General features: G+C 44.8%; 1 protein-coding gene across 4 annotated transcripts in view; it reads left to right on the top strand.

The window, feature by feature from the left end:
- The window catches only part of lingo2 (leucine rich repeat and Ig domain containing 2), a 261,638-nt gene extending 241,524 nt beyond the window's left edge, over positions 1–20,114 (top strand). For all 4 annotated transcript variants that reach the window (XM_048263379.1, XM_048263380.1, XM_048263382.1 and 1 more), the window contains one exon: positions 17,064–20,114. In XM_048263379.1, the coding sequence (XP_048119336.1) occupies positions 17,076–18,920 (1,845 nt within the window). In that variant the 5' untranslated portion in view covers positions 17,064–17,075 and the 3' untranslated portion in view covers positions 18,921–20,114. The remainder of the gene's footprint in view (positions 1–17,063) is intronic.
- Positions 20,115–24,421: the final 4,307 nt, after the last annotated feature.

Below are 24,421 nucleotides of genomic sequence, written 5' to 3'. Positions count from 1 at the left end.
TACCTCAATTTACAGCCATAACAGTCAAACAGTTTTCACAATCTGGTGAAGGTCTCAGGCCGAAACGTCATCATCGCTAAATAAATAATTTAATATGGAGTCAGAGTGTGCAGCGCTTTTCTCCCTTTGAGCAATTCACCAGTGGCCAGTACCTCACAAAAAAACCCCTTGGTGTGCGCTACACGTACCCTCATTTTCATTTGGATGCATTTGTGCATCTGCATTAGATCTCTCATCTCATTTCCCTGTTTGCTCGGTCATCTGCTGCTCTCCCATTCCCTTTGTGCGCAAGGCCTGCCTCTCAGCGCCCTCCTCTTCTCTCACACTATCAGGACCATTTGGTGGACGCCATCCGAATGTCAATAACTGAAGTAGGCACGGTCATTGGTGGGGTGGGATCTCAGGATGAAAGGCCAATTGGCAGTGTGGCATGAGAAATGGCTGGAGCTAATGAGTGTTTGTGAGGAGGTGTGTGTTTTGCGGGAGAGCTCATTGCCTTGCGCTTATCTGGCTGGCTCAGGCTCACAGCTCACAGCTCACCTTAGGCCCAAAAGCGCCAGGGCCCGACACAAGAAAGTCCCTCCCTCTTCCCCCTCCACTCCTCTCTCTCTCTTTCTCTCTACGGTGGAGACTCCCGCGCCACAAAGCCTCAGCCACAAAGCAGCACAGCTGTTGGATTGATGGGCTGGAAATAAATACGTGGGCACAGATTAAGCAGAAGCATCCACCAGCACCGGGCCTGATTTGCACACACACACAGACACACACACACACACACACAGATACACACACACACACACACACACACACACCTGCCTACCCGATTAATTTGTGCCTGCCAGTCGCAGGTGAACTACAAACAGGTAGTTTATATTTTCTTCACAACGATGCTGTCATGAAAGGCAATAGGTGTCATCTGCCAAGTCCCCCCTGCAGGCATGACCATTACACACACACACACACACACAATAACACACACACACACACACACACACGCACATGCATATTGTATGTGTGATCTGGTCTTGAGGCTTAATTGAAGGTAAATTACCCAATTATAAGAATCAGTGGGGTTGGTCTCTCAGTGGGATGGGTTTACGAGAAGGGGATTTCCAAGGTCCCTATAGTCTTTATGGGGGTAAATGATTCAGTTGTGGTATATGGCACAAATATCCTACTTCTTGATTTTTCGAGAAGGAGTATGTGTCATGTAAGATTTGCTAGACAGAGACAGATTGAAGGTGTGACATATTTGTATCAACATATTTTTATTTTTAATTTTTTGGAAGCCATATTTTACTGTGTGCCTTCCTATATCCTCGTTTAATGCTCCTGCTTTTACGTTAACAAGGGGCACAAGGGAGGGAGGGAGGAAGGGTGGGGAAGTACCCATGGACTCACTCGTGAATTATTCAAAAGCAGGAGGCAAAAAGACGGAAAGAGCGAGGGAACGACTGAGAGAGAGAGAGAGAGGAAAGAGAAAGGGAGCGAGAGAGAATGAAAGAGGAAGAGAAAGGGAGAAAACAACATGTTAGGCTAATTAATCATGCCTCTAAATATAGATGAAGGGTCTGTTTTGTTGCACAAGTTATGAGTCTCTCCTCGTAGGCGGAAACATGAGAGAGACATCAGAGAGAGATAGAGAGAGAGGGAGGGAGAGGAGAGGAAAGGAGGGAGGGAGATAGAGAGAGAGGGAGGGAAAGAAGAGATAGAGACACATCCCTGTGATTAAAGCAGGAAGCCATGCCGGAGAAAGGGGAAAAAGGAGGCTTAATGTGAGCTAAGTGTGTCTGCTGGTGCTGCTCACCTGACTTTGTGGCCCCCTCTGTGTTGACGGGCCGCGTGGCGTGAAAGCGGGGTGGCGCTTTTGATGCTCACCAGCCTCTCAGAGTCATCACATTAGGAAACGCATTATGAGCGGGGGCTGAGTCTGTGTGCTTCTGTGACAACATCTCTCTCTCTCTCTCTCCCTGTCCCTCTCCCCCTCTCTCTCCCGCTCGCTCGCACATCAGAAATGCTTAGAAGAAGATAATGACACGTCGGAGCGGAGGGGAGTTTGCATTAACGATTCCACATCAAAAAGTTCGTCAGGGCGTAGGGAATCCTGAAAGGTATCTTGTGTATTTCTGTCATCTTAATGTGAGCTATTCAGACAAAATCTTTAAGGCCTCTGCGCATCGGTGCAGCCTGGAATTATTCAATGAAACTGTTAGCGTAATGGACTATTTCCATGTTATTATTGTATAATTGGACCATATTGTCCGAGGAGCCTGGATCCACTTTATTCTTAATGCATTCAAAATGGAAGCCATCACTGCTTGTTTGCCTTCTGGTCCAGAGCATTAAGCGGTGCTATAGAATTGTATTGATCAGAATGTTAAATAAACAGGCATCAGCAAGTCCGACGCTTCTGTCCGAGCCTATCAGCTTGTGCCCGCATATGTTTTCTTTTCTGTCTTTTCATCGTCACATGATCAATAACCAATCTATCTTGAAGAATAGAATAGGACATGACTGCCCTCCAGGGAGACCAGCCTAGGCTCTCGTCCACTCCACTCCCACCAGCCAGAAGAGACACTCATAAACCATGTTGCCATGTTTGTAGCTCGGCGGTGCTGAGACCACCTTAAAGGCTTCGTTAACCCCGCGCCTGTGGAGGGCTTTCATCTCGCGCTCCATAAGGCCGGCGGATGGGAATTAGCCATGCATGCCCGCCGCAGTGGGGGCTTTCACCTGCAGGAGGACAGGAAGGCACAGGAGATGGAGGCTCTGATGACATTTTATAGCCACTCTCCTCTCCTCCTCTCCTCTCTCTCTCTCTCTCTCTCTCTCTCTCTCTTCTCTCTCTCTCTTTCTGCCCTCTATCAGTGAGTTGGTGTTTCTCTCCATCTCATCTCTCTCTCACTCTGTACTCTCTCTATCCATTGCTAATATTAACTCTCTCAGTCTATTTCACTCTGTATCTAGGTTTCTCTCTCCCTGTCTGATTGATGCTCTCTCTCTCTCTCTCTTCATTCACTCTCTCCATATCTCTGTCTGTTCAGCCATTCTCTCGTTGCATCAGCAACATGGGGCCGAGACCCAGTGGAGACTCAACAACAAACAGATGTTTAATTATGCATTTGTGTGCTTGGTGCTGCTGTTTGCAAACACCGACCGGAGGTCTCTGATCTTATTCCAGACTAGTGCATTGATCGCAGACGTTGTGCGCGAATTCCCAGACAGTGTTGTCCTGAAGATACTTTTACTTAATGACTTTCTTTGTCCTCATTAAAGAGTGAGTCCACCTCCACAACGGATCCCCTAAACATGCACGGCTGCCAGTGATGCAACTGTGCGTATTGATTCAGAGCCTTTTGTAGAACAAAACAGCCATGTGTTCGACTCATCCCGTTGCGTTTCACAGTGCCTTTCTTTTGATTTTGAAACTGAGATTCATTTGCTTTGATATCTGATTTGGTTGTTTCAACGACCACATGCATGACAGACATTACAGTTCCTTTGAAAAATAACGGCATCTTTCAATTAAGGGATGACAGTTAAATCAATCCATGAAGATGCATTCTGACATTCTATAATAAATGTGTTTCTCAGCCTTACATCGATCTTTGCATTCACCCCTAAATATATCTTTTCTGGTATGTGCTCATAGAATGAGAAGTGAAATCAATGCTAGTGCAACTTGGATACTTTAATATAAAGCACATCTAAGCTATGATGGCAAATCATTTTAGCAAACTCTGGTGCTGTGATATGCCATGCAATTGGCAGGCTGTCTCCAGTAAATGAAGTAGGTCTAAATAAAGTGGGTTGTCTGTCGCCTTTGCCGAGGCCTGTAATCTCTCCATTCCGTGAGCTCACACATTGCGTGCAGGCTCAAATGTGACTCCATTTAAAATGGCCACCGAATTGCAGCGTGTGCAGTTTCCTCTGACATCTCTCTCTCTCTCTCTCTCTCTCTCTCTCTCTCTCTCTCTCTCTCTCTCTCTCTCTCTCTCTCTCTCTCTCTCTCTTTCTCTGAATAGATTATTATGTTGTTGACTAAGAGGTCAAAGGGTAGACCCCTGGATGCGAACCTGGTTTATGAGAAAGGTTAAGAGAGAGGGGGGGGGGAGGGGGCAGGGAGAAGGAAAGGAGGGGTGGAGAAAGAGCACGGAGGAGGCTGTAAGTGGTCTTCTCTCCATCCACTCCTCAGCGTGCGGGTCTTGAGAGCCCATTTGCAGACCACCATGAGGAGAAAGAGGGATGGGATGTTGCACTGGACACACTGAGTGCATTCATTGCCTATCTGGAGGATGCTGGAAGATGGACCAGAAGATGGGTCGCATGGGTAATTGTGGTGCTTATCCTAATTACTGTGCAGTGTGTGGTGGTGCTGCTGCTGCTGTGTTTGTTGAGACGACAGGTCAGTGGGAACCGGGGAAACGGTGAAGAGATGAGAGCTGGTGGTGACTCGGAAATATGAGAAAATGCACAGAACAGAATGTAGAGACAAACGCTCTGCTGCAGAGCACTCTTTCTTTACCATCAGCGCTTTTGTTTTTGACGTAAACCTTGGAAAACAATGCTTACAATGCATTTATGCATTTATGCTGGCTGATTAAGGTCAAAAGAGCTGTAGGCTGCTGCTGATGCACCCTTTCCCATGCACATTGGATGTCTGTAAGAGACCATGTCTGCAAGAGACCATGTGTCAAGTCTAAATACTGGAAGTGATGCAGAAGCGTCATTGGGAACATTAGACCTTTTCTCATCTTGTTCACATTTATAACACATTTCACACAGCCCCATTAAGGTGTTTGTTGGCAAAACCAGGAAATGCACAGAAGTTGGAAAATCAATGGTGTTACCAGTCTCAGAGAGAGGCAGAGGGAGAGAAAGGGAGAGGTAGATACAGAGAAAACGAGAGACAGAGAAGCAGACAGAGAAAGAAAAAGAGTTTGTCAAAGGCAGAGAGAGAGGAAAACACAAGGCCAGGATATTGTGTTGTCCTTAGCCAAAGTGAATTTCTCAAGCATTGATTCTATCTGCATTCATAGACCATAACACAAAGCCTCCTTTGTTTGCTTGTATTTGTGTTTTTTGTTTATTAGTTTGTTGGATGGTTTATTTAATAATTATTTTGATTATGAATGCCATTGCTCCTTTGAAATGTGAGACAGGGCTTGCTTGGGAGTTCTCCAACCATCAGTTATAGTTATGTCTAACACAGCTGACACTGTATAAAGCTTGAATGGAATAAAGGCTAGCAATGATTTGCATTCCCAGTTTTGCATAAATAATGTGAGAAAACAGATCAGTGTAGAATTATGCTCTGTATGGAATATAGAATCCACAACAATAATGATTTGTGGAATTCCAAGGCTTGATTTAGGTTTTACAGAATGAGTACAAATGTACCAACACAATGCACTAAATTCCTCTCACATTCTCTCCATCTGATCACCATCACCATCACCATCTGAACTTCGACAAAAGATCAGTGTTAAAAAAAGACATTGTCCAAAATATCACAGAACACTACCATGGTTTAGAATTCACTGACTCCTGCCCCTTTAGCATTCTTGTAAGACAATTACCACTCAAAGGACACATTCTGCGACATGCCCTTCCACATAACCAAATATGCAACCTTTATTGCTCCTCTGTGGTTATACTACCCCAGCATTGGTGCCTTGAGACATTGGGCTTCTGTTTTTATCCGTTCCAATAGAGCTCCGTGTGCTGCATTAACTTGATAAATCACATTAGCTTGGGCGAATGTGTGGAAAATAGGACTGTGACTAAATCATTTGGAGTGCTGGTCTAAACACGCTGAGGTGCCATTAATTTTCATTGTACGGAAATGCCCCTGTGAGACAAGTGTCTCTACACCACTCTCTCTCTCTCTCTCTCTTCTCTCTCTATCTCTCTATATGTGTGTGTGTGTGTGTGTGTGTGTGTGTGTGTGTCGTGCAGCTCGTGCCTTAAACATGTTTTATTCTCACTTCCTGAGGCTCAGTCATCCGAGCGTGACATTAGCAAAACCTCAGACGTGGAGTCCTCTGATGCTCACAAACAGCGGCCAGTAAAATCTTCCCACCTTGTGCTGTGATACAGACAGTAAGTTGTCTGGAGTGCTCCATGGTTGGGCAAGCTGTGCGGGCTCAGGGGGCAGGGAAGATGTTGGCTGCTATTGGATGTGTGCCGAGGAATTCAGAAACACAAAAGGCACCAGTATCTGTTACCACTTTCATGTTGACCTGCTTTTATTCTGAGCAATGAGGTTATCCTTATGTTCTTGGTATGGTGTCACAAGAATGAAATACCCTTCCTATGTTAAAAAAGGGCAGTTCCACCGCGTTTCACGGGAAAGCAGCGATCATGTAGAGAGGGAGGATGAGCACTGGAGCACACAGAGTTGGGCTTTAGTTGTTTTTATTGCACAGCAATAGACTAACTTTTCCACACTTCTGTGTCTTCATCAGAGTCCATGGGACTACAGTGTGTGTGTGTGTGTGTGTGTGTGTGTGTGTGTGTGTGTGTGTGTGTGTGTGTGTGTGTGTGTGTGTGTGTGTGCGTTTTAGTGGTTATTGCTTCAGCATTTGGCTAGGAACCCTGTTGATGCCCGGCTTTTTGATCAGCTTTTCCCATGTGCATTTCAGCACTGAGAATTGTGCCCACCTCTGGCCTTGCTAACTGGAGACTAACTGACGTCATTGTGTGTGTGTGTGTGTGTGTGTGTGTGTGTGTGTGCCTGTGCCTGTGTGTGTGTGTGTGTGTGTGTGTGTGTGTGTTTGTGTTTGTGTTTGTGTTTGTGTGTGTGTGTGTGTGTGTGTGTGTGTGTGTGTGTGTGTGTGTGTGTGTGTGTGTGTGTGTGTGTCCATGAGCCTTTCAGCACTGAGACTTGTGCCCGCCTCTGGCCTTGCTGAGTGAAGAGACTGAGATGTCACTGTCAGGTCGCGATCAATGTCAAGTCACAAGTCACCGTTCACTGGCTCCTTAAGGCGTGATCAATAGCAGTTTCTCCCTAAAAAACTGATTGATTTACTTCCCTGTTAAAGATTTTACCACAGACAGGCAGTAGTATGAAGCGTGCCTGTTGTTTTTTGAAGAAACGGACATTAAAGAAGTATATGTGTTGAGAGCATGACACCATGGGGCCAAAGCTACAGGCAGAATGAGGAAGGAGAAAAGAAAAACTTCCATAACAACTGTGCTGCTATTGCAAATCGTGAATGAAACTAGTGCTACCTTTAAGCCAAATGACATTGCTAAGTGTGCGTTAAGTATGATGAGCCTACTGCTGGAGAATAGTGAGTTCATGACATTGCCCACATTGAGAAGAGTACAGGTAATAGAGAGTAATTAAGCTGAGTAATGACATGGGTGCCAGACAGTGTGCATGTACCACATACTGTACCAGTGCTAGGTTTGTGAACAGGGTGAGAGCACCAACAAGTACAGGTATCTGTGTGCTACTACACTGACAATTTGTGTTCATGAAAAAAAAAAGAAATCATAATCACAATGCAACAATGTCACTCTAATATAATATACATTTGTCAATACGAATTTGTATTAGCAGAAAACTGGCGTTGTCCCTGGAAGCCACCAGGCCAGCAGGCATGGAAGCAGAAGCCTGTTCGGCACACCGTCTTGCAGAGCCGAGTTCAATTAGGCACCCATTAGAATTTAATCCTAAAACATTTAATTACAAAACCGCGCCACTGTGCTTGAAACCAGTTCCACCCCTCTCTCCCTCAAAGTTCACCGGCATTAATTAATGACTGTTTAACATGGGATTAAGACCATAAGTCAAGATGTTAAATACTTTCTGTGGGCTTTTCCCGAACAGTGAGGAGAGAGAGAAGCTTTGCTGAGATCCATAACGATGGCCCACAGTTCCTAAACTACAGGGTTATCTGAGAAGGCAGGAGAGGGGGCAGCTGCTCTCTCAGTTAATTGGTTCATCGCTAATTAATGCCATTTAATTTCCCATGGACCAATGAATTTGAGTGGTTGGTCATCTTGTGAGTATCATGCAAATATCACCCAAGGCTTTCTTTTCTACTGTTTGGGAACTTCACATCACCACCAATTCAATGGTTATTGCAAGGCTGTAGTTCAGTCCTTTGTAAATGTATTGGTGTTGACAAACAAATCTATGAGAGATCATAAGAAAGCTCCTTAGAAAAGCATCTTTTGAAAGAGCATGTGTCATGTATTGCTAGTAACAGAGGAGGATCTCCACTCACAGAGGAGGATCCTTGAGCGTTTGGCAAGGTGCTATTTGCACCTACAGCAAAGAGTGTTGTGTGGTCTTTTATTTTAAACTCGAGTCCAAAACTGATTTATTCTCCAGGAAAAAGCTAGCCAGGATAAAAAAAAGTACAACAATTGTCTTATGTCAAGTTTCAGTCATTCCGGATTAGAAAGTGGTGGATTTAGAAATCAGTGCAGTTGTTATTCCTGGGTTAGCCTGGCACAGCATGGCAGCCAAAAGGCTTACTAAAACAGGGGAGGCTTTGTGGATAGGATTTCACAGGCTAAACAGAAATGCCCATAAATGTAACAAATAAACGTTTTGAAAGAGGGTGTCTGAATGGAGCGGCCACTGTGGGCTTGTAGCCCATCTCATACCAAGAAAGCCCTTTGTAAATAAATCACTGCAAAAAGGGATAAAACAAGAAACCTTCCTGAATTGTGGGTCTTCTCGTTAAACCAATCTGTGTGATTATATGCAGACAGCCACTAATAAATGGCGGGTTAATTGTTCTCTCTCCCCTTGCTTTAACCTGCCCATTAATTACCTCTTCCCTTTAGGGTAGTTAGGGTAGTGTCATTAGAAAATATAGAGCTCATTAAAGGGAGATGATAATTTAATAACTTCTAATCTTTTATTTTTCTTTGTGATATGAGGAGGTGATAAAGCATTATGACTCTTAAGTGACACATATTTGCAATTAAAAGTGCTTATGAATCTTGTGCTGCTAGTGTTCCTGTGATTTGCATACTGTACGTTCATAGGACTTACCTTTTATAGGTTATTGTGAACATGTCATAGCAGATCATAGGTTTACAGGATTGGAATAACTGTGCAGTGCTCATAATAAATGCACATTGAAATGCACTATTGAAAGTGTTTGAGGGTTAAATGTGTGTTCTTTGCACAGGGTACTTTGCTCTTTGGTGATGTTACACAGCACTAGCAGTGGCATGTTGCCAAGGCTCCTCTAGGCTTGACTGCAGCACCCTAATCTAAAATAGATAGTACAACTCATATTTATTGAGAAAATATGTGAATATGTTCCCAGCAACCCAGTACAGTACATTACTAGGATTGCCAGTGTAATCACACAAACAGCATCTGCTGTAATAGCTCATGTATGGATTATGATCATTATAACAGGTTATTACATAGTTATGATAGTTATAAATGCTAATAGGTTGGAATAGATTTCCAATGCTGCAATCAAATTGAAAACAAACAAACAAAATCAATGCTTTTGTTGAAGGCTGCAGTCAGTGTCAGTGATCAGATATTAGGTTGATGATTTGTTGGTGAGTTGAATTATTTCTCCAATTCTCTTGACTATCTTCTCTCTATATGAGCAGAATTGGCAATGGTGGTTGTCTATATAACAAAATAATTTTAGATTGTATGTGGTCTTGTCTGGGACATTCTTCGTGTTGACAGAGTGCTCTGCTGAAACTAGAGTAAGAAACTGTGTTTGCTATGAAACACCACTCTAAATCAGCCATGATTAATTTGTCACTGACCATGCCAGCACTGTGTGATTAGACACCCTTGTGGCATGTATAATGCATTTTAATGATTGTGTTTTGCCTTGCAAATTCATGACAGAACACTGACATTCATGCATTTAAGCAAACAGAAATTGTGTTTATCAAATCACCATTTATATACATACAGAGGGAGGTGCAACATTCTGTTTTTAACCCCGTTCTCCCTACTGTCATATTTAGTTAATCTCTTGACATCCTCAACGCATTTTGCATGCTTGCATTTTTCTTTCCTATCCATGGATCACTGAGTGAAATGATTTGATTCAGATCTCGGCCAAACTTGCTCCCAAATTGGCAGCTGCATAACTGGAGTTATGTGAGCAATGGCTGATGCTTAGCAATTTGCGTGTCGGGTTACATCCCTGTTTGGGCCTCACTTTGAAAGGGGGGCTAGTCGAGTTAATTACAGCGGTAAACACATCAAATGCAGGAGTAAATCCCGCCACTCCACCGGGACCCAGCCGGAACGAGGAAAAACCATCACATTACGTGGGGATGATCTTTGCCCCAGGGTCACTTCAAACAGATTGACAAGCCTTTGAGGGAGAGGAGATATGGGGGCACATGGCAATTTCACAAATGGCTTTTTTCGCACGCCGGTCGATTGCACAGGGGCCAAGTTCTTATCTAAATCCTAAAACTACTTGGCCAAACACCAGAAAATGGGAAGAGGCCCTTCGAGAGGGTTCAGTGGCTCCGTAAGCCGTCTTCCACCCCACTGTACAAAGTGCTGTTGCCGAAAACCAGTCAGAACTGGCCCCCTCCGCCACGGCCACAACACCAGGACGGGGAGAGAAAAAACCCCCCCAAAAACCATTACTGACAAGTGTCTGGGGACTCTATGAGCACATAGATTTGGGAGTACTGCGTCCTTTAGGGTTCAATATCCTGTATGGCTTTCCAGCAGGCAAACACAGGAAGTAGAAGGGGGGGGTCTCCTGATAAGTTTTCTTCCTCGCAGCAGCTTACAGTCCTGTCTAATGGAGGAGCACAGAGAGGGGAGAGGGCAGGAAAAAAGACAAACTTGTAAAACTTCGCTCTGTTACACCGAGATAGGCAGTCTGTCCCTGTTCATTCACTTTATAGCAGGAGAAGAAAACCCAGCCATGCAAAACTCATCACAGCTTCCTCTCCTGACATACGGAGAGAGACAGAGAGAGAGAGAGAGAGATAAAGAAAAGAAATTTGTGCAGGCATAACGTTGAATAGATTAACAACCAGTCCCCAGCAAGGAAGTAAGGACTCAGTATTAAACCTAATTGACTTTATTGACAGCTACCGTAGCGTGCAGGCATAATTTCCTGTATAATAATAATCTCAACAGATGTGCTGGGGGAGGGGGGGGGGTTTCATCAGAGTTGTCACTTCAGGCAAGACTTTCCACGAGCCTTGGATTATAGATAGGAGAATGCACAGATGATGGTGAGATGTCTCTTTCTCTCTCTCCCTCCATCTTTTCCTGTGACTGCAGTGAAACCGAGTGAGTGAGTGAGCGGCATTCATGAAAGGTGAACCTCTGTCCTATGGTGGCGTGTGCCGGGGAACTGGGCTGATGGGATCACGGCTGCGTGATGACAGTCAGTCACTGCACCAGTGCGTTCACACACTTACTGCTCTGTGAGACGCAAGGCCTGGGAATCAGTCTTTTCGGCTCTAGCGCACAGAGGTGGTTTGAGTGGATTGTGTGTGTATGCGTCCGTGTGTGTCTGAGTCTGAGACTGGCTAACGGAGAGCGCGATGGCAGGCTCTCCCCCAGGCACAGCCATGCGATGGGACCACTGCCATCATGTGCTGGAAGAATGGGTGACGCAAACAAGATGGGGGCGCATGGTCCATGCTAGATATGTGCTGCCCCATATGTAAGGTCACTTAAGACTATGAATAGCTCCCAACTGTGTGGTCTCTTTAAACTGTAAACAGGCAGTGGGGGAAATGGATACATTCCACAGCAAGCTCTCTTTATGGATCATGTGCACTGAAATGTACATAATTGCCGTGTTTGGGGGAAAGGGGATGTGTTGCTTTTGAAAAGGGCAGAGGAATAGCTTGGCTCTCTGAGTAGCCATTAGGCTGGAGCACCTGTGGATGGATATTACCTGTCATCACATTCACGCTGGTTTAGCTTCCTGTATGGTTTCCTCAAAGTGGTAGTATCAGTTCAGTCTGTCCAAAACTAAACAACTGAACATTTCACTGGTCTTGACTCTTCCTTTTATTTTCTTTCTCTCTCTTTCTCTCTCGCTCTCTCTCTCTTTCTCTCTCTCTCCCTCTCTCTCTCTCCCTATCTGTCTCTATTTCACCTTCTCTTATTTAATTTTAGTGTTTATAAAAGACAACTTAGAACATCATAGACACGTGTATCATACACAACTCTCTCTTTCTCTATCTATCTCTCTCTCTATCTCTCGGTTTCTCTCTCTTTTTGTCTCCCTATCCTTCTCTAACTCTTTCAAACTCGTGAAAGGACCGCATTACATTTGACATAATGTGAGCGAGTGTGTGTTTTCCAAACTTCCTCGCTGCTAATGTTTGTGCCAGGGGGGTTTTGTGTGGGGTCTGATGACTCCCTTTACAGTTAGATTTGGTGCAGTGCACGACTCGTCTGAGGGGGAGGCGTGCGGGCTCTTCCCCAAACTGCTCCGCAATCTGTCTGCAGACATCAGCGCCAGGCTGTGGGGGCCAACTAATGTGCTGCACTGTGACTTCCATAGAGAGAGAGATGCACTGTGTGTGTGTGTGTATGTGTGTGTGTGTGTGTGTGTGTGTGTGTGCGTGTGTGTGTGTGTGTGTGTGTGTGTGTGTGTGTGTGTGTGTGTGTGTGTGTGTGTGTGTGTTCTCAATTTGTGTGTGTGTGTGTGTGTGTATGCGTATTTGTGCATACAGGTGTGTGTGTGTGTGTGTGTGTTTGTATATGTGTATATTTGTGTACCTCTGAGCTAACACTCCAATAACATTGTTTGTCTCTGTCTGCATTTTGTGTGTGTGTGTGTGTGTGTGTGTGTGTGAATGCGTGCATCTGTGTATGTGTGTGTAGAGAGAGAGAGAGAGAGAGAGAGAGAGAGAGAAAGACAGAAATAGAGATAGAAAGATACAGAGAGAAAGAAAGAGAGATAGAATCAGAGAGAAAAAGAGGGAGGGAAAAAGAAAGTCTCAGAGAGTTTGAGAACACCGGTCACACTCCAGCTTTGACAGACTCTATTGATTTTTCTCTTTTAGGCATTAACTCTTATATTAGGATTTGGTGTTGAAAAACACGCAGCCGATTAATAAGCATCAAGCACTCCGTCCTCCCTTGCTCTGCAGAGCGGGGTGTGGAGCCTGTGCAATCTCTCGCCTAATAAATGCAAGCCTCCCATCATTTCCCCTCTTCACAGTGAATAATGCAGTGGGTTTGCGCTGACAGACGCTTTCATTTGGTGCGTCTGCGCCGTGACTCTTTGAATAACATTCAGAGATGAGTTTGATCAACAGCACTTGAATGAAGCGCTGGTTCTCGTGAAAGCCAGAAGGGGCTATGAGGGGGGAATGCAGAGTGCAGTCATGGGAGGCTCCCATTAGCTGAGGAGCCTCTCACATTTGGTGAGGCTTTGTTTTTGCATTTGTATTTATTTATTTATTTAGCTATTTATTTATTTATTTAACATGTTTTACTTTGTGCTTTCCTTGGTGTTTTTTGTCTTGCTGGGTTTGCATGATCTGGATGCCGATAGGCAAATGAGCTGAGTGTGGTTGATGCCCCTGCGATCACATTCTGCCCCCTAGAGGTTAACATGGTCACCAACACCATTTTGTTTCTATCCTTATTATGTGTATTGTCTAAACTCAAGGAATCTGTGCATAATATTCAGTCAGCTGGCAAAGACCCTGTCCATGCGCTTAGTACAGGCCAAACTCAGGTAGATCTAGACAGGAGTGGAGTGCGCTTTAACTAAGACATGAGCGGCGCAGTGAAGCCCTTGGTTTGTGTCCTTGGCACATGTCTAATGGCGTTCCATCAGCCTGAGCACAGCCACAAATGTGCTGCCATTTTATTTTCTTGCTCATGTTGCTGTGGTGTGCTGTTGTGCCAGTGTTATTTCCCTACCTGATCTTTGTGTATAATTTGCGAGTAAGTGCAAGGTCACCAACGGTCTGTCCACCCAGGCTGAAGCTAGTGTGGACGGAATACAAAATGGTGTTTATTTCGCAGTCATTTTGCAAATAAATCACTAAAACAAAAACACCAAAACAAAAAAAGAAAGTGAGGGAGTGAGAGAGGGAGAGAGAGAAAGAGAGAGAGGGAGGGAGTAATAGTGAGAGAGAGAGAGAGAGAGGGAGAAAAAGTCCTGGGGAGCTGACCAGTTGGTTTCCATGGAGACAGCTCTCAGTCCGTGCCTTTATTATTTTTTCGGCACCGAGCCGCTGAGGCCGATTGGTTCGAGAGGCGTCCCAGAGAGTGGCCGTCTCAGGGGCAGGTGTGGGCCATGTGCGGGCCGGAAGAGGGGCATCTGGGCCAGATCCGTTGTCCTGTGGTCCGCTAGTGTCTCGGGGAGCTGCGACTTTTTGTGTCATGGAGCATCTGCAGTTGTTTGGCTCTCGATAGAATGATGGCCTGTTATCTCCATCATTTCCTCCAGTATGGTATGCGTGTGTGTGTGTGTGTGTGTGTGTGTGTGTGTGTGTGTGTGTGCGCGCGTTTATGGGCATAGTTGTGTGTGTGTGTGTGTGTGTGTATGGGTGATTTATTTTTTTTATTCGTGGGAGGGTGAGAGATCATTTCGCTTTCAGTGTTCACACCTGTCATGTTGTTTTTCACTCAGAAGATCAGGCTGCATGGCTCACACGCTACAGCATTCTTTTACGCAACATGTGCTAACCATATGGATATGTGCTCTCATGTCAAAATTAAAGCATTTTTTATAAAAAAAAAAGGAAATGACATGAATCACACCCTATAATTAACACATTTTGTTCCAGTCAAGGGATTCACATTACAAATGTAACACGAACAGTGAAAGTATTTTGTTGCCATTGTGGATGACCGTAAGTTGTCATGTTCTTACGAATGTGGTCTCTGTTTGTGTGTGTGTGTGTGTGTGTGTGTGTGTGTGTGTGTGTGTGTGTGTGTGTGTGTGTGTGTCTTTCAAACAAACTAGTGTGTGTGTGAATTGAATCTGCATCTGCGTGCATCACCCTATCATATTATAATATCATATTCAAATGAAAAATGGTTTCTGAACTGAGGAAGAAGCAGAACAGCAGAATACCCATCAGTCTCCTCAAAATACAGATTGACTTGTGCTGACCACCGATACAGGGACTCCAGCATCACATTGATTTCATCCATTCAGGATTTGTTTTGACACCTTGTGACGTTTTTTCAGTTTTTTTTTCTTTATTGTTTTAAATGACGCATATTTAATTTACCCCCCAGGTTTACTCATTAGCCTGTGTAGCCCCTGCCGTACTCTGTGAAATTACTACCACACACACTCACTCACACACACACACACACACACACTCACACACACACACACACACACACACACACACACACACACACACACACACACACACACACACAGTCCCCACTCATCATCACCACCACTCTCCAGTGCCCTAAATGATGTTCTGATTGTGGTAAGCCATTCCGTGTCTTTCCCATTAAGGCTGCAGGGCTTAAACATTTCCACTTCTGCTGTGGTCTGCCAGTGTGCTCTACTTCTTGTGTGTGGCACAGTGGGCAGACTTTGCTTTTGGTTTTAATCAGTTGATACTTCAGCATTTCTGTCATCACCACCATTACCATCATCATCATTCTCACCCTCATCATCATCAACACCTTCATCATAATCATCATCACCCTCATCATCATAACCATGGCCTCTGTCATCGTCCTCGTCATTATGCCAATTATCCTTATCCATTACCACCACTGCCATCTATGTTTGCAGTAGCATTACAGTAGCCATTTAAAATAATGCAGTAATGTGTTTTAGTCTCATGTAGTAATCTCACTAATTTAATGTCCATCTCTATAACACCTAGCACCTGCATTCAGATTGTGGCGCTGTTTACTTTTGCTTGTAAATATCGTGTTACTGTTTACATAACATGGGGAGTCAGAGCAATGGCTTTAGCTGGTGTGCTGTCCCATATCGATGACCAACACACACTGTGGTCATCAACGCTGTACAACTCAGGAGAGCGTGGGGTCACAGAAGCCGTGACTCCGCACACTTCCTCTGCTCAGTACTCCATCCCCCATATCAGGAAGTGCATTCATCTGTGACCTGCGTCAACATGACCCAGACTTTATACATCAGGCCGGTCTGGTGGTCAACCCTCAGGATGGACAGCAGAGGTCAAGTTCGCCCCTCCCGGTGGGCTGAACGGAGCTTGCTCTCACTGGCATCCTAATGGACTGCCGAGTAAACACCGTAAAGTCCTCAGTGTTTACCCTTAACCCTCCAATGCCAACCTCTGAGTGCTTTTTTTTTTATTCAATTTGCTGTCTGTGCTCTGTGAATTGCTTGCCTGAGTTGACATCCACAGAGGGAGTATGTGTAGATGTGGGAGGTGTTGTCAATGGCTTGGTGAGGTGCTTGATAGTGGAAGGTCAGTCTGTTTTTTTCAACTGACAGCAGAACAAGAAGAGAACGCCCTCATGGCTGAGTTTGAACTTACGGTCTATGTTCATACCTAACAAAAATAGTTGACTAACTCTAGCTAACTCGGTGTCCACAGAGTACCTGGAACAGTCTAAACGTCCAAGAATGTCAGTCTTGGCCGTCAGTTCTTTACTTAGTCACGATTTTGTTCATTTATTTGTCTGAGATCACCTTCACTCCAGTGAAATTCTTATGCATACATTTCTTAAAGAGAAATCCAAATGAATAGACTGCAGGAATTTGCTGGCTTCCAAAACCATGCTGGGCTGGGTTGGCTTGTTTGTCTTGATAGGCAATGCTATAATCTGTTATGCTATGCTTAAATAATTATTCTGCCTCACTGGATATCTCTTTTGTTGTTTTTTTCTCTTTCATTCTTGTCTCTGTCCTGTGTTCTCTCTATATTCTCTCTCACTCTTTCACCACTCTGTCTTTCTCTCTGTTGCATTGTTTCTCTCTCTCTTACACACACTCTTTTTTGTCTTTCTCTTTCATCCTCTCCCTGCACCCCCTCTCTCTGTCTTTCCCTCCCTCGCTCCCTCCCCTCTCTCTCTCTCTCTCTCTCTCTCTCTCTCTCTCTCTCTCTCTCTCTCTCTCTCTCCCTCTCTCTCTCTGTCTCTGCAGTGCCGTGACAGAATGGTGGACTGTATGAGTCGAGTCATGCTGCACACCGCCCTCTCGTGCTGGCACCCGCTCCTGGGCGTGGCCCTGGTGGCCGTCTTCGTGGGCTCCGCCATGGGCTGCCCTGCCCGCTGCGACTGCTCTGCCCAGAGCCGCTCCGTGCTGTGTCACCGGAAGCGCCTGCCGACCATCCCCGATGGCATCCCCATCGAGACGCGCGTGCTGGACCTGAGCAAGAACCGCATTCACGCCATCAACCCGGACGACTTTGCCGCCTACCCGCAGCTAGAGGAGCTGGACCTGAGCGGCAACAACATCATCTACGTAGAGCCGGGCGCCTTCAACATGCTCTTCAACATGCACTCGCTCAGCCTCAAGAGCAACCGCATCAAGCTGCTCTCGCAGGGCGTCTTCACGGGCATGACCAACCTGACCGTGCTGGACATCAGTGACAACAAGATCGTCATCCTGCTGGACTACATGTTCCAGGACCTGCGCAACCTGCGCTCGCTGGAGGTGGGCGACAACGACCTGGTCTACATCTCGCACTGGGCCTTCAGCGGCCTGCTGGTGCTGGAGTCGCTCACACTGGAGCGCTGCAACCTCACCGAGGTCCCCAAGGAGGCGCTCTCGCACTTGCATGGCCTGATCAGCCTCCACATGCGCCACTTAAACATCGGCGCGCTGAAGGAGAACTCCTTCCGGAAACTTCATCGGCTGCAGCACCTGGAGATCGACCAATGGCCCTCACTGGACACATTCCCAGCCAGCGCACTGCACGGGCTGAACTTGAGCACGCTGTCAATCACCAACACCAACCTGACGGCGCTGCCAGCACGTGCTCTGAGCCACCTGACGCACCTGACGCACCTGAATCTGTCCTTCAACCCGATACGGCACATCAGCGAGGCCATGCTGCAGGGCCTGGTGCGTCTGGAGGTGCTGCACTTGGCTGGGGCCCACCTGAGTGGCATCGCACCGCACGCCTTCCATGGCCTGTCCCACCTGCGCGTGCTCAACATCTCGCACAACCGGCTGGACACGCTGGAGATCAGCGTCTTCCAGTCGCCCGAGGCCCTGCGCGTGCTCCAGATCGACCACAACCCGCTGGTGTGCGACTGCCGCCTGATGTGGCTGCTGCAGAAGCCGCACACGCTCTCGTTCGGCGAGGCGCAGCCCGAGTGCAGTCCAGTGGAGGGGGCGCCCCGCGGCCGGCCCTACAAGGTCAAAGAGGCGCTGCACTCCAACCATGTCACCTGCATCAAGCCCAAGATCGACGAGAACAAGACCCAAATGGTGTCGGTGGACGAGGGTCAGCGTGCCCTGCTGCACTGCAGTGCCCGGGGCAAGCCCAACCCGGTGGTGTCATGGCTGACACCGCGCCGGCAGCACCTGACCCGCAGCCGCGGCCGCGCAACACTCCATGACAACGGCACGCTGGAGATCCGGCCGGCCGAGACACAGGACGGCGGCGTGTACGTATGCGTGGCGTCCAACACCGCAGGCAACGATTCGGTCAGGGTTTCGCTAGCGGTGAAAAACCTGGGCTCGCTCTATGCCAACAGGACCCAGTTCTATACCGACGCAGCCAACGCCACTGCCAATGGAACCCTGCCGTCAAACATGACCTTTGGCCTGGACCTAAAGACCATCCTGGTTTCCACGGCGATGGGCTGTTTCACGTTCCTAGGTGTGGTTTTGTTCTGCTTTCTCCTCCTGTTCGTCTGGAGCCGGGGCAAAGGCAAGCATAAAAACAACATTGATATTGAGTACGTGCCCCGCTCCAAATCCAACGGGGGGTCCACAGACGGCACGGATCAAGGTGCAGGCCCACGGCGTTTCAACATGAAGATGATCTGACACTGAGTCGACATGGAATAACAGGAATTACCAATTTAGGAATTATGCAGTTGTGGAATTGTTTTTCTTTGTTGAATCTTTTTTGTTTATATTTGAGCATTTTGGGGGGAACAAAAGGGGACCCCTGGAGAAATCAACTGCCACACAGGCATTCACGAGGATCTCCAAACTTTCCAAGTCGTGGATGTTCAGTTTAATGTCCTCAGCATATTCCTGATGCACTGGCTGTGGAAAAGGAGATAGACTATAACTACAAGGAGACAGCCACAGCATATTTGAAACAAATAGAGGATACAGTTACTCGGTTGGTTGTCGACTTTTCACACTTTGTACACCCACCAGAAACCCATAATGGTTGAGCTCAAGGACGTGGCCGAATCATGTACAGAGGATCTTTGTAATTAAAAGTATTACTGTTATTTGTTGTGGCCCGCGCCATGCTTCCTCACCGCAGTGGAACGTTGGCTCCTAGTATGTTCTTCTCCTTTCATGCTCTTGCATATATGTACGTAATGATCTATTATGTATATGTATGTAAACACTTGTACGAACCCACTTTCTTGTTTATATTTTGTTTTGTTATTTACTCTTGCAACATCCATGGGACACAATATCAGCCAATACTTACTGTTGCCCATCCCTCTAATCAATGGTCAAGCCAATATTGTACACTGGAATCTGTTCAAAGCAAAGAGAAAGGGCTTTAAAGGTGTGTGCAAGGATCTGTTAGAAGGAGTGTGTAAGGTTCCTAAACTCCCGCCCTGCTCCAAGTCCCCACTCCCACGTCAAGAATACTATTTTTAGTTGGTGTCATGAAAATATGAAGATCATTTATTTATCAAAATGCTTTGAGGTTTAAAGTGAACAAAACAATGATGAATACTCTGAAATTGTTTAAGAATAGAGCATACTTTTTAATTATATTGCTGAAATCATGATGTTTAAAAAAAATGCACATGGATCACTTGTCATCTTGTATTTCTTTTTTTTACCCTTTGACCTTAACATATTCCTGGTGTCAAACTGTCTTCATCTCTGGAGTGAAAATGACATCACTTTTTTTCCAAAAACAAAATTTGGACTTTGTTGTGTAGTAGTTTCTCATTTTGTTGTTAAATCATTTAGATTGTGACCAGTCAAAGTAAAAGAAAAAAAATAATAACATGTATGTGAAATAAAGAATATTAATTTGTACACGGTTTGTATATGTTGCCATTTAAACAGAAATCTCACAAGATTGTCTTCTATTCTGCAAATAATACAAAATTCCTCCCATTTTTTGGTCCATTTCCAGTATAATTTACACACTGTAAAAAGATTGACTTCTTCATTCGAGAGTAATTTATAGTTTCTTTTTTCTCCTTTCAAAGACACAATCCTCACCATGTAAAAGAAAAATCACAAAACGTGGAATGATATCAAGTTTGCACCATTTTCACAGAAGCAAATATTTAAAAAGTGGCCTCTTCCTGCTATGATTAGCAAATGTGTCATGTACTTTACTCGTACTTTTACATTTTATGCAGTCTTTGAAGTATGTCTACAAGTTGGTTCTAACACAAGTCACAAGTAACAAGGTGCAAGACATGTAATTCTTAACAATGAATGGTGTCATTCCTCTGAAATGTCTGACATAACTGCTTGAGTCTGGATAAGTAGCATGAGATAAGCTTGGGCAAGTTCTTTCTGAACCGGGTGCCCTTTAAAGCATCATCTTTCAGGTTATGCGTCGCCACGGGAACAGAGTGCTATCTGCATCAGGACCAGCAGAAATGCAGGCAGTCCTGTCACTCCACGCAAATGATTCAAGCTAGCGGTGACAAGCAGAGGAGTCCTGACGCTGGATCTGATAGGAGCGGCGTGGAGCGGCGCAGAGCCAATCAGCAGACAGGACCCCCGGCCTGATGGGGAAGTGGAGATCACCTCATGGGTTGCACACTGACGTACAATATGGAGGATGGAGGATGTGAGCCTAAGACGCTTGGTATTTCACTGTGTAATGTTGGCGTGTGAAGTGGGCACTTCAAAAATCTAAATGGATACCCAGTATGTTGAAAAGTGACAAAAGGGGAATACCTGCATTATGTTACTTAAAGCAACTTGAGAGTATTTCTATTGTTACTAACACTATAAAAAATATTGTTTATGAATAAGGTTTATCATAAGGTCTTTACTTCCACTATGTTTACCTCTTTGGATCTCACTCTCCAGGTAAAACATCAACACATACACAAAACCTGGGAATAAGATGCAGACACCTCTATCTGTCTTCATACCTTAACCGTAAATAAAAGAGTTGCAGGACTTTGGTAAATGTAAAGTTAAGGTCTCCTTGGCATAGATGGAAGGTAGCATTCATTAGTATGCAATCTAGCCAGTTGCTGCAGGTGGAATAAACTGGCCCACATTATGTAAAACAAATGACTGTGCTGATAAGATCAGGCTGATATCCACTTATAGATCAGCAGCCTTTTCCACATCTTTCCCTCGGGCGTTACTTTTGTTTTCAGCTGAGTCATTCTGGACAACAGTCTGTCTAAGATAACCACTGGGTAAACACACATGGCTATCTAAGAAGAAACCACATCCTGATTCTGGCAAAATAAAGCTTACAAACAGAAGCTTTAGTGAATTCAAGTTCAAGTTTAAATGTATTTATTGACCATTATAGAGTTACATAGTCATTTCCATCTATATCATGTTGATGATACCCATAGTCAGGATTATACTCAACTCTGAGAGCATGCCTTTGATAAACCTGATAATTCTTAAAATGTAACTTATTTCGGCAAACCAGAAATGTAACTATGTTTTAACACTATCAATACATCAATCAATGAAATTGTATATATACAAGCCTTAAGTGCTACAGTAGAGACAAGTACATAGAAAAATGCATGGAAGATGTAAACAAGCAGATAAATTATCATCAATACAGTAAACATTTAAATTAGATAATATGTATGGTAAGAGAGAAAGGTAAAATAAAAGAATGATACAAATGTAAAGTGGATAAAAAGAAATAGGGGACTAACTCAAGGGCGTGTACAGAGTAAAACACCCGCCAAGATATGATGGCAGCTGATACAAGTTTTTTTTAAAGTTCCTTCAAAGTCAAAGACACATGTGTTTCCCTTGGCAGTATGTCACCGTATATCGCACAAATTCAAACATCTCTGCCTGGCAATATCTCTGCTGGAGTATAATGTATACAGCAACAACTCCAGTAAATGCAGACAAGACAAGCAACACATGACACTTATAAATAGCTTACATTGTGTTGGGGTTATTTGCATGTGTTCTATGAATTTGCATGCATTGTATGATTTTTTTTTGTTTTGTCAAATAAAATTATGTAGGCTAATGTGATGTAGGCTATTTTGATGTGTTCCGTTGTCGAATTGATGAAAGTGTTTTTTTTTTTTTTTGCATTTGCATTTGCAAGTGTTGTATGCATTTGTTAGTGTTGTCTTAATTTTGAAGTGTTATGATCTTTTCAGGCCACCATAATATATCAAAAGCTCTGTCTTTTCAATTCTGCCTATCTTAAGACATCAAAAGCATTTCTCTCTAAAACCATCAAATGGAAAATAAGATAGTTACAAAATATTGTTATGATTTGTGATTGAGTGTTCAAGGGAAATGTTTTTGAGTGTACAACTGGAAACATAACTGTCTTGAAAGGGACTGAACTCAGTGAGCTGTCTAAGAAAATCGTGACATTTAAGCCATTCTGTGCCAACTTGTTACACTTCATACTGGTACAGTTCAGTGGGGAAAGCACATTTTAACCAAGTCATTCTCACATGTTTCTCATTATATCACTCATTGACCTAATAGGCTGCAGTAATGGCCTTACAGTAGGACAGATCAGATTCATTAGCAGAAAAAAGATCAGGCAATGGTTATAAGAGCATTTTAGAACCACTGCTGTAATATGCATCAGATTGCTGGTGAATGACATGCTGTAATGGATAAAACATAATTTAATAGAACATTGTTTAACACTGGATAACACCTAATCTTCCTTAAAACTTTTATACCAGTTAAGTGATATTTATTTTTACGCCATTTAAAGGGCCGTTCTGTAACTCCAGTCATTTCTTCGCCGATTTCTCACTTTTGTTGTCACATTTTTCTCTACAGATTTGGAGTACATATTTCACAACCATCTCTTTGGTCTTTTCGCTGGCGCTGCCATGATGAACATCTAAAAAATGAAGCCATCTTATAGCTAGCCGGCATGGCTAACCGGTGCTTGTGCTTATGTCCAGAGCATTTTGTGTTTCTTGCTCCTTCTCGTGGGACTTCCTGATCCAGACACTGCCGGGATGCTAGTGCAGATCTTGCAAGGCTCGTTTTCCGCTAGGAGATGGTGGGGGGAGCAGGTAAAGCCACCATTCTCGCCCCAACAGGTCATTTAACCATCACAATGATTTCTAAACTGTTTATTAAGTTGAAAATGTTGCATAGGGGGCCTTCTAATTGTTTTATGTCAGGCTCAGTTTAGTTCTTACAGATCTGTGTGGAACACTGACTAGTGGCATAGTGTAGCATGGGAGAACAAGGTAACCAGTTAACAGAGACCATTTTTACTTGTGTCATAGTTTTATGTGGGTTGTCTGTAAGCACCAGTTCCCCCATCCCATACTGCTGTAAAGTCTGCTGAGTTGATTTCAAAAGAGTAAGATTATGGGTTTTTGCCTGACAGCAGTCATTTCTGTAAGAGCTGCTTGGTTAAATGCATCCGAGAGCACAGCCTGTACACCTGTCTGGCAGTAGTCCAACGGCCTGGCCCAATTCATGGAACAAAATGTCTTGCACTTGCAATTAAATGACAAATGAAGTGCTCTCGTTTAATCTCATTATGGATAATAGTACTGTGCTTGTTGACAGAGTGCAAAAGCACTCTCAACCACTCTTACCATTCCTCCACCAGTTTGGGTCCTTATTGCAATAACAAAGCACTTTCCACCGAGTGCTGGAACCTAGTCAGAGTGCTGTGGCAGGCTAATAGTCCAAAGAGCCACAGTGTGGTCGGAACTGTGTGTGTGTGTGTGTGTGTGTGTGTGTGTGTGTGTGTGTGTGTGTGTGTGTGTGTGTGTGTGTGTGTGTGTGTGTGTGTGTGTGTGTGTGTGTGTGTGTGTGTGTGCGTTTGTGTGTGGCTTGGTGGAGTTGGTTGAGCACGATACCCACACCACTCAGTTCAGGGGCGCAGTCCCCTCAGGGATCGTAATCCACATGGGAACAGAGAGCAGCCGATGTGGGGGGGGGTCTGCTGTGCTCGGATGCATGGCAAAAAGCACAACGCATAATGAGGATGAATCAACATCCAAAGAACAGAATCTGCAGTTTTTCATTTCCTTCCGTCTTTATTTCTCTCCCGTGCTGCTTTCTCCCGCAATGCCGTACCACGCAGCCACTTACTACTACTAATACTACGACTACTGCAGCTGCTGCTGCTGCTGGCTGTGTCTACATGATGCACTCACAGTTCACCT

Source organism: Alosa alosa, chromosome 14 (genome assembly GCF_017589495.1).
Source record: "Alosa alosa isolate M-15738 ecotype Scorff River chromosome 14, AALO_Geno_1.1, whole genome shotgun sequence".
NCBI classification, from domain to species: domain Eukaryota; kingdom Metazoa; phylum Chordata; class Actinopteri; order Clupeiformes; family Clupeidae; genus Alosa; species Alosa alosa.
The sequence above is the reverse complement of the archived record's forward strand: the minus strand, read 5'-3'. Positions and strand labels throughout refer to the sequence as shown.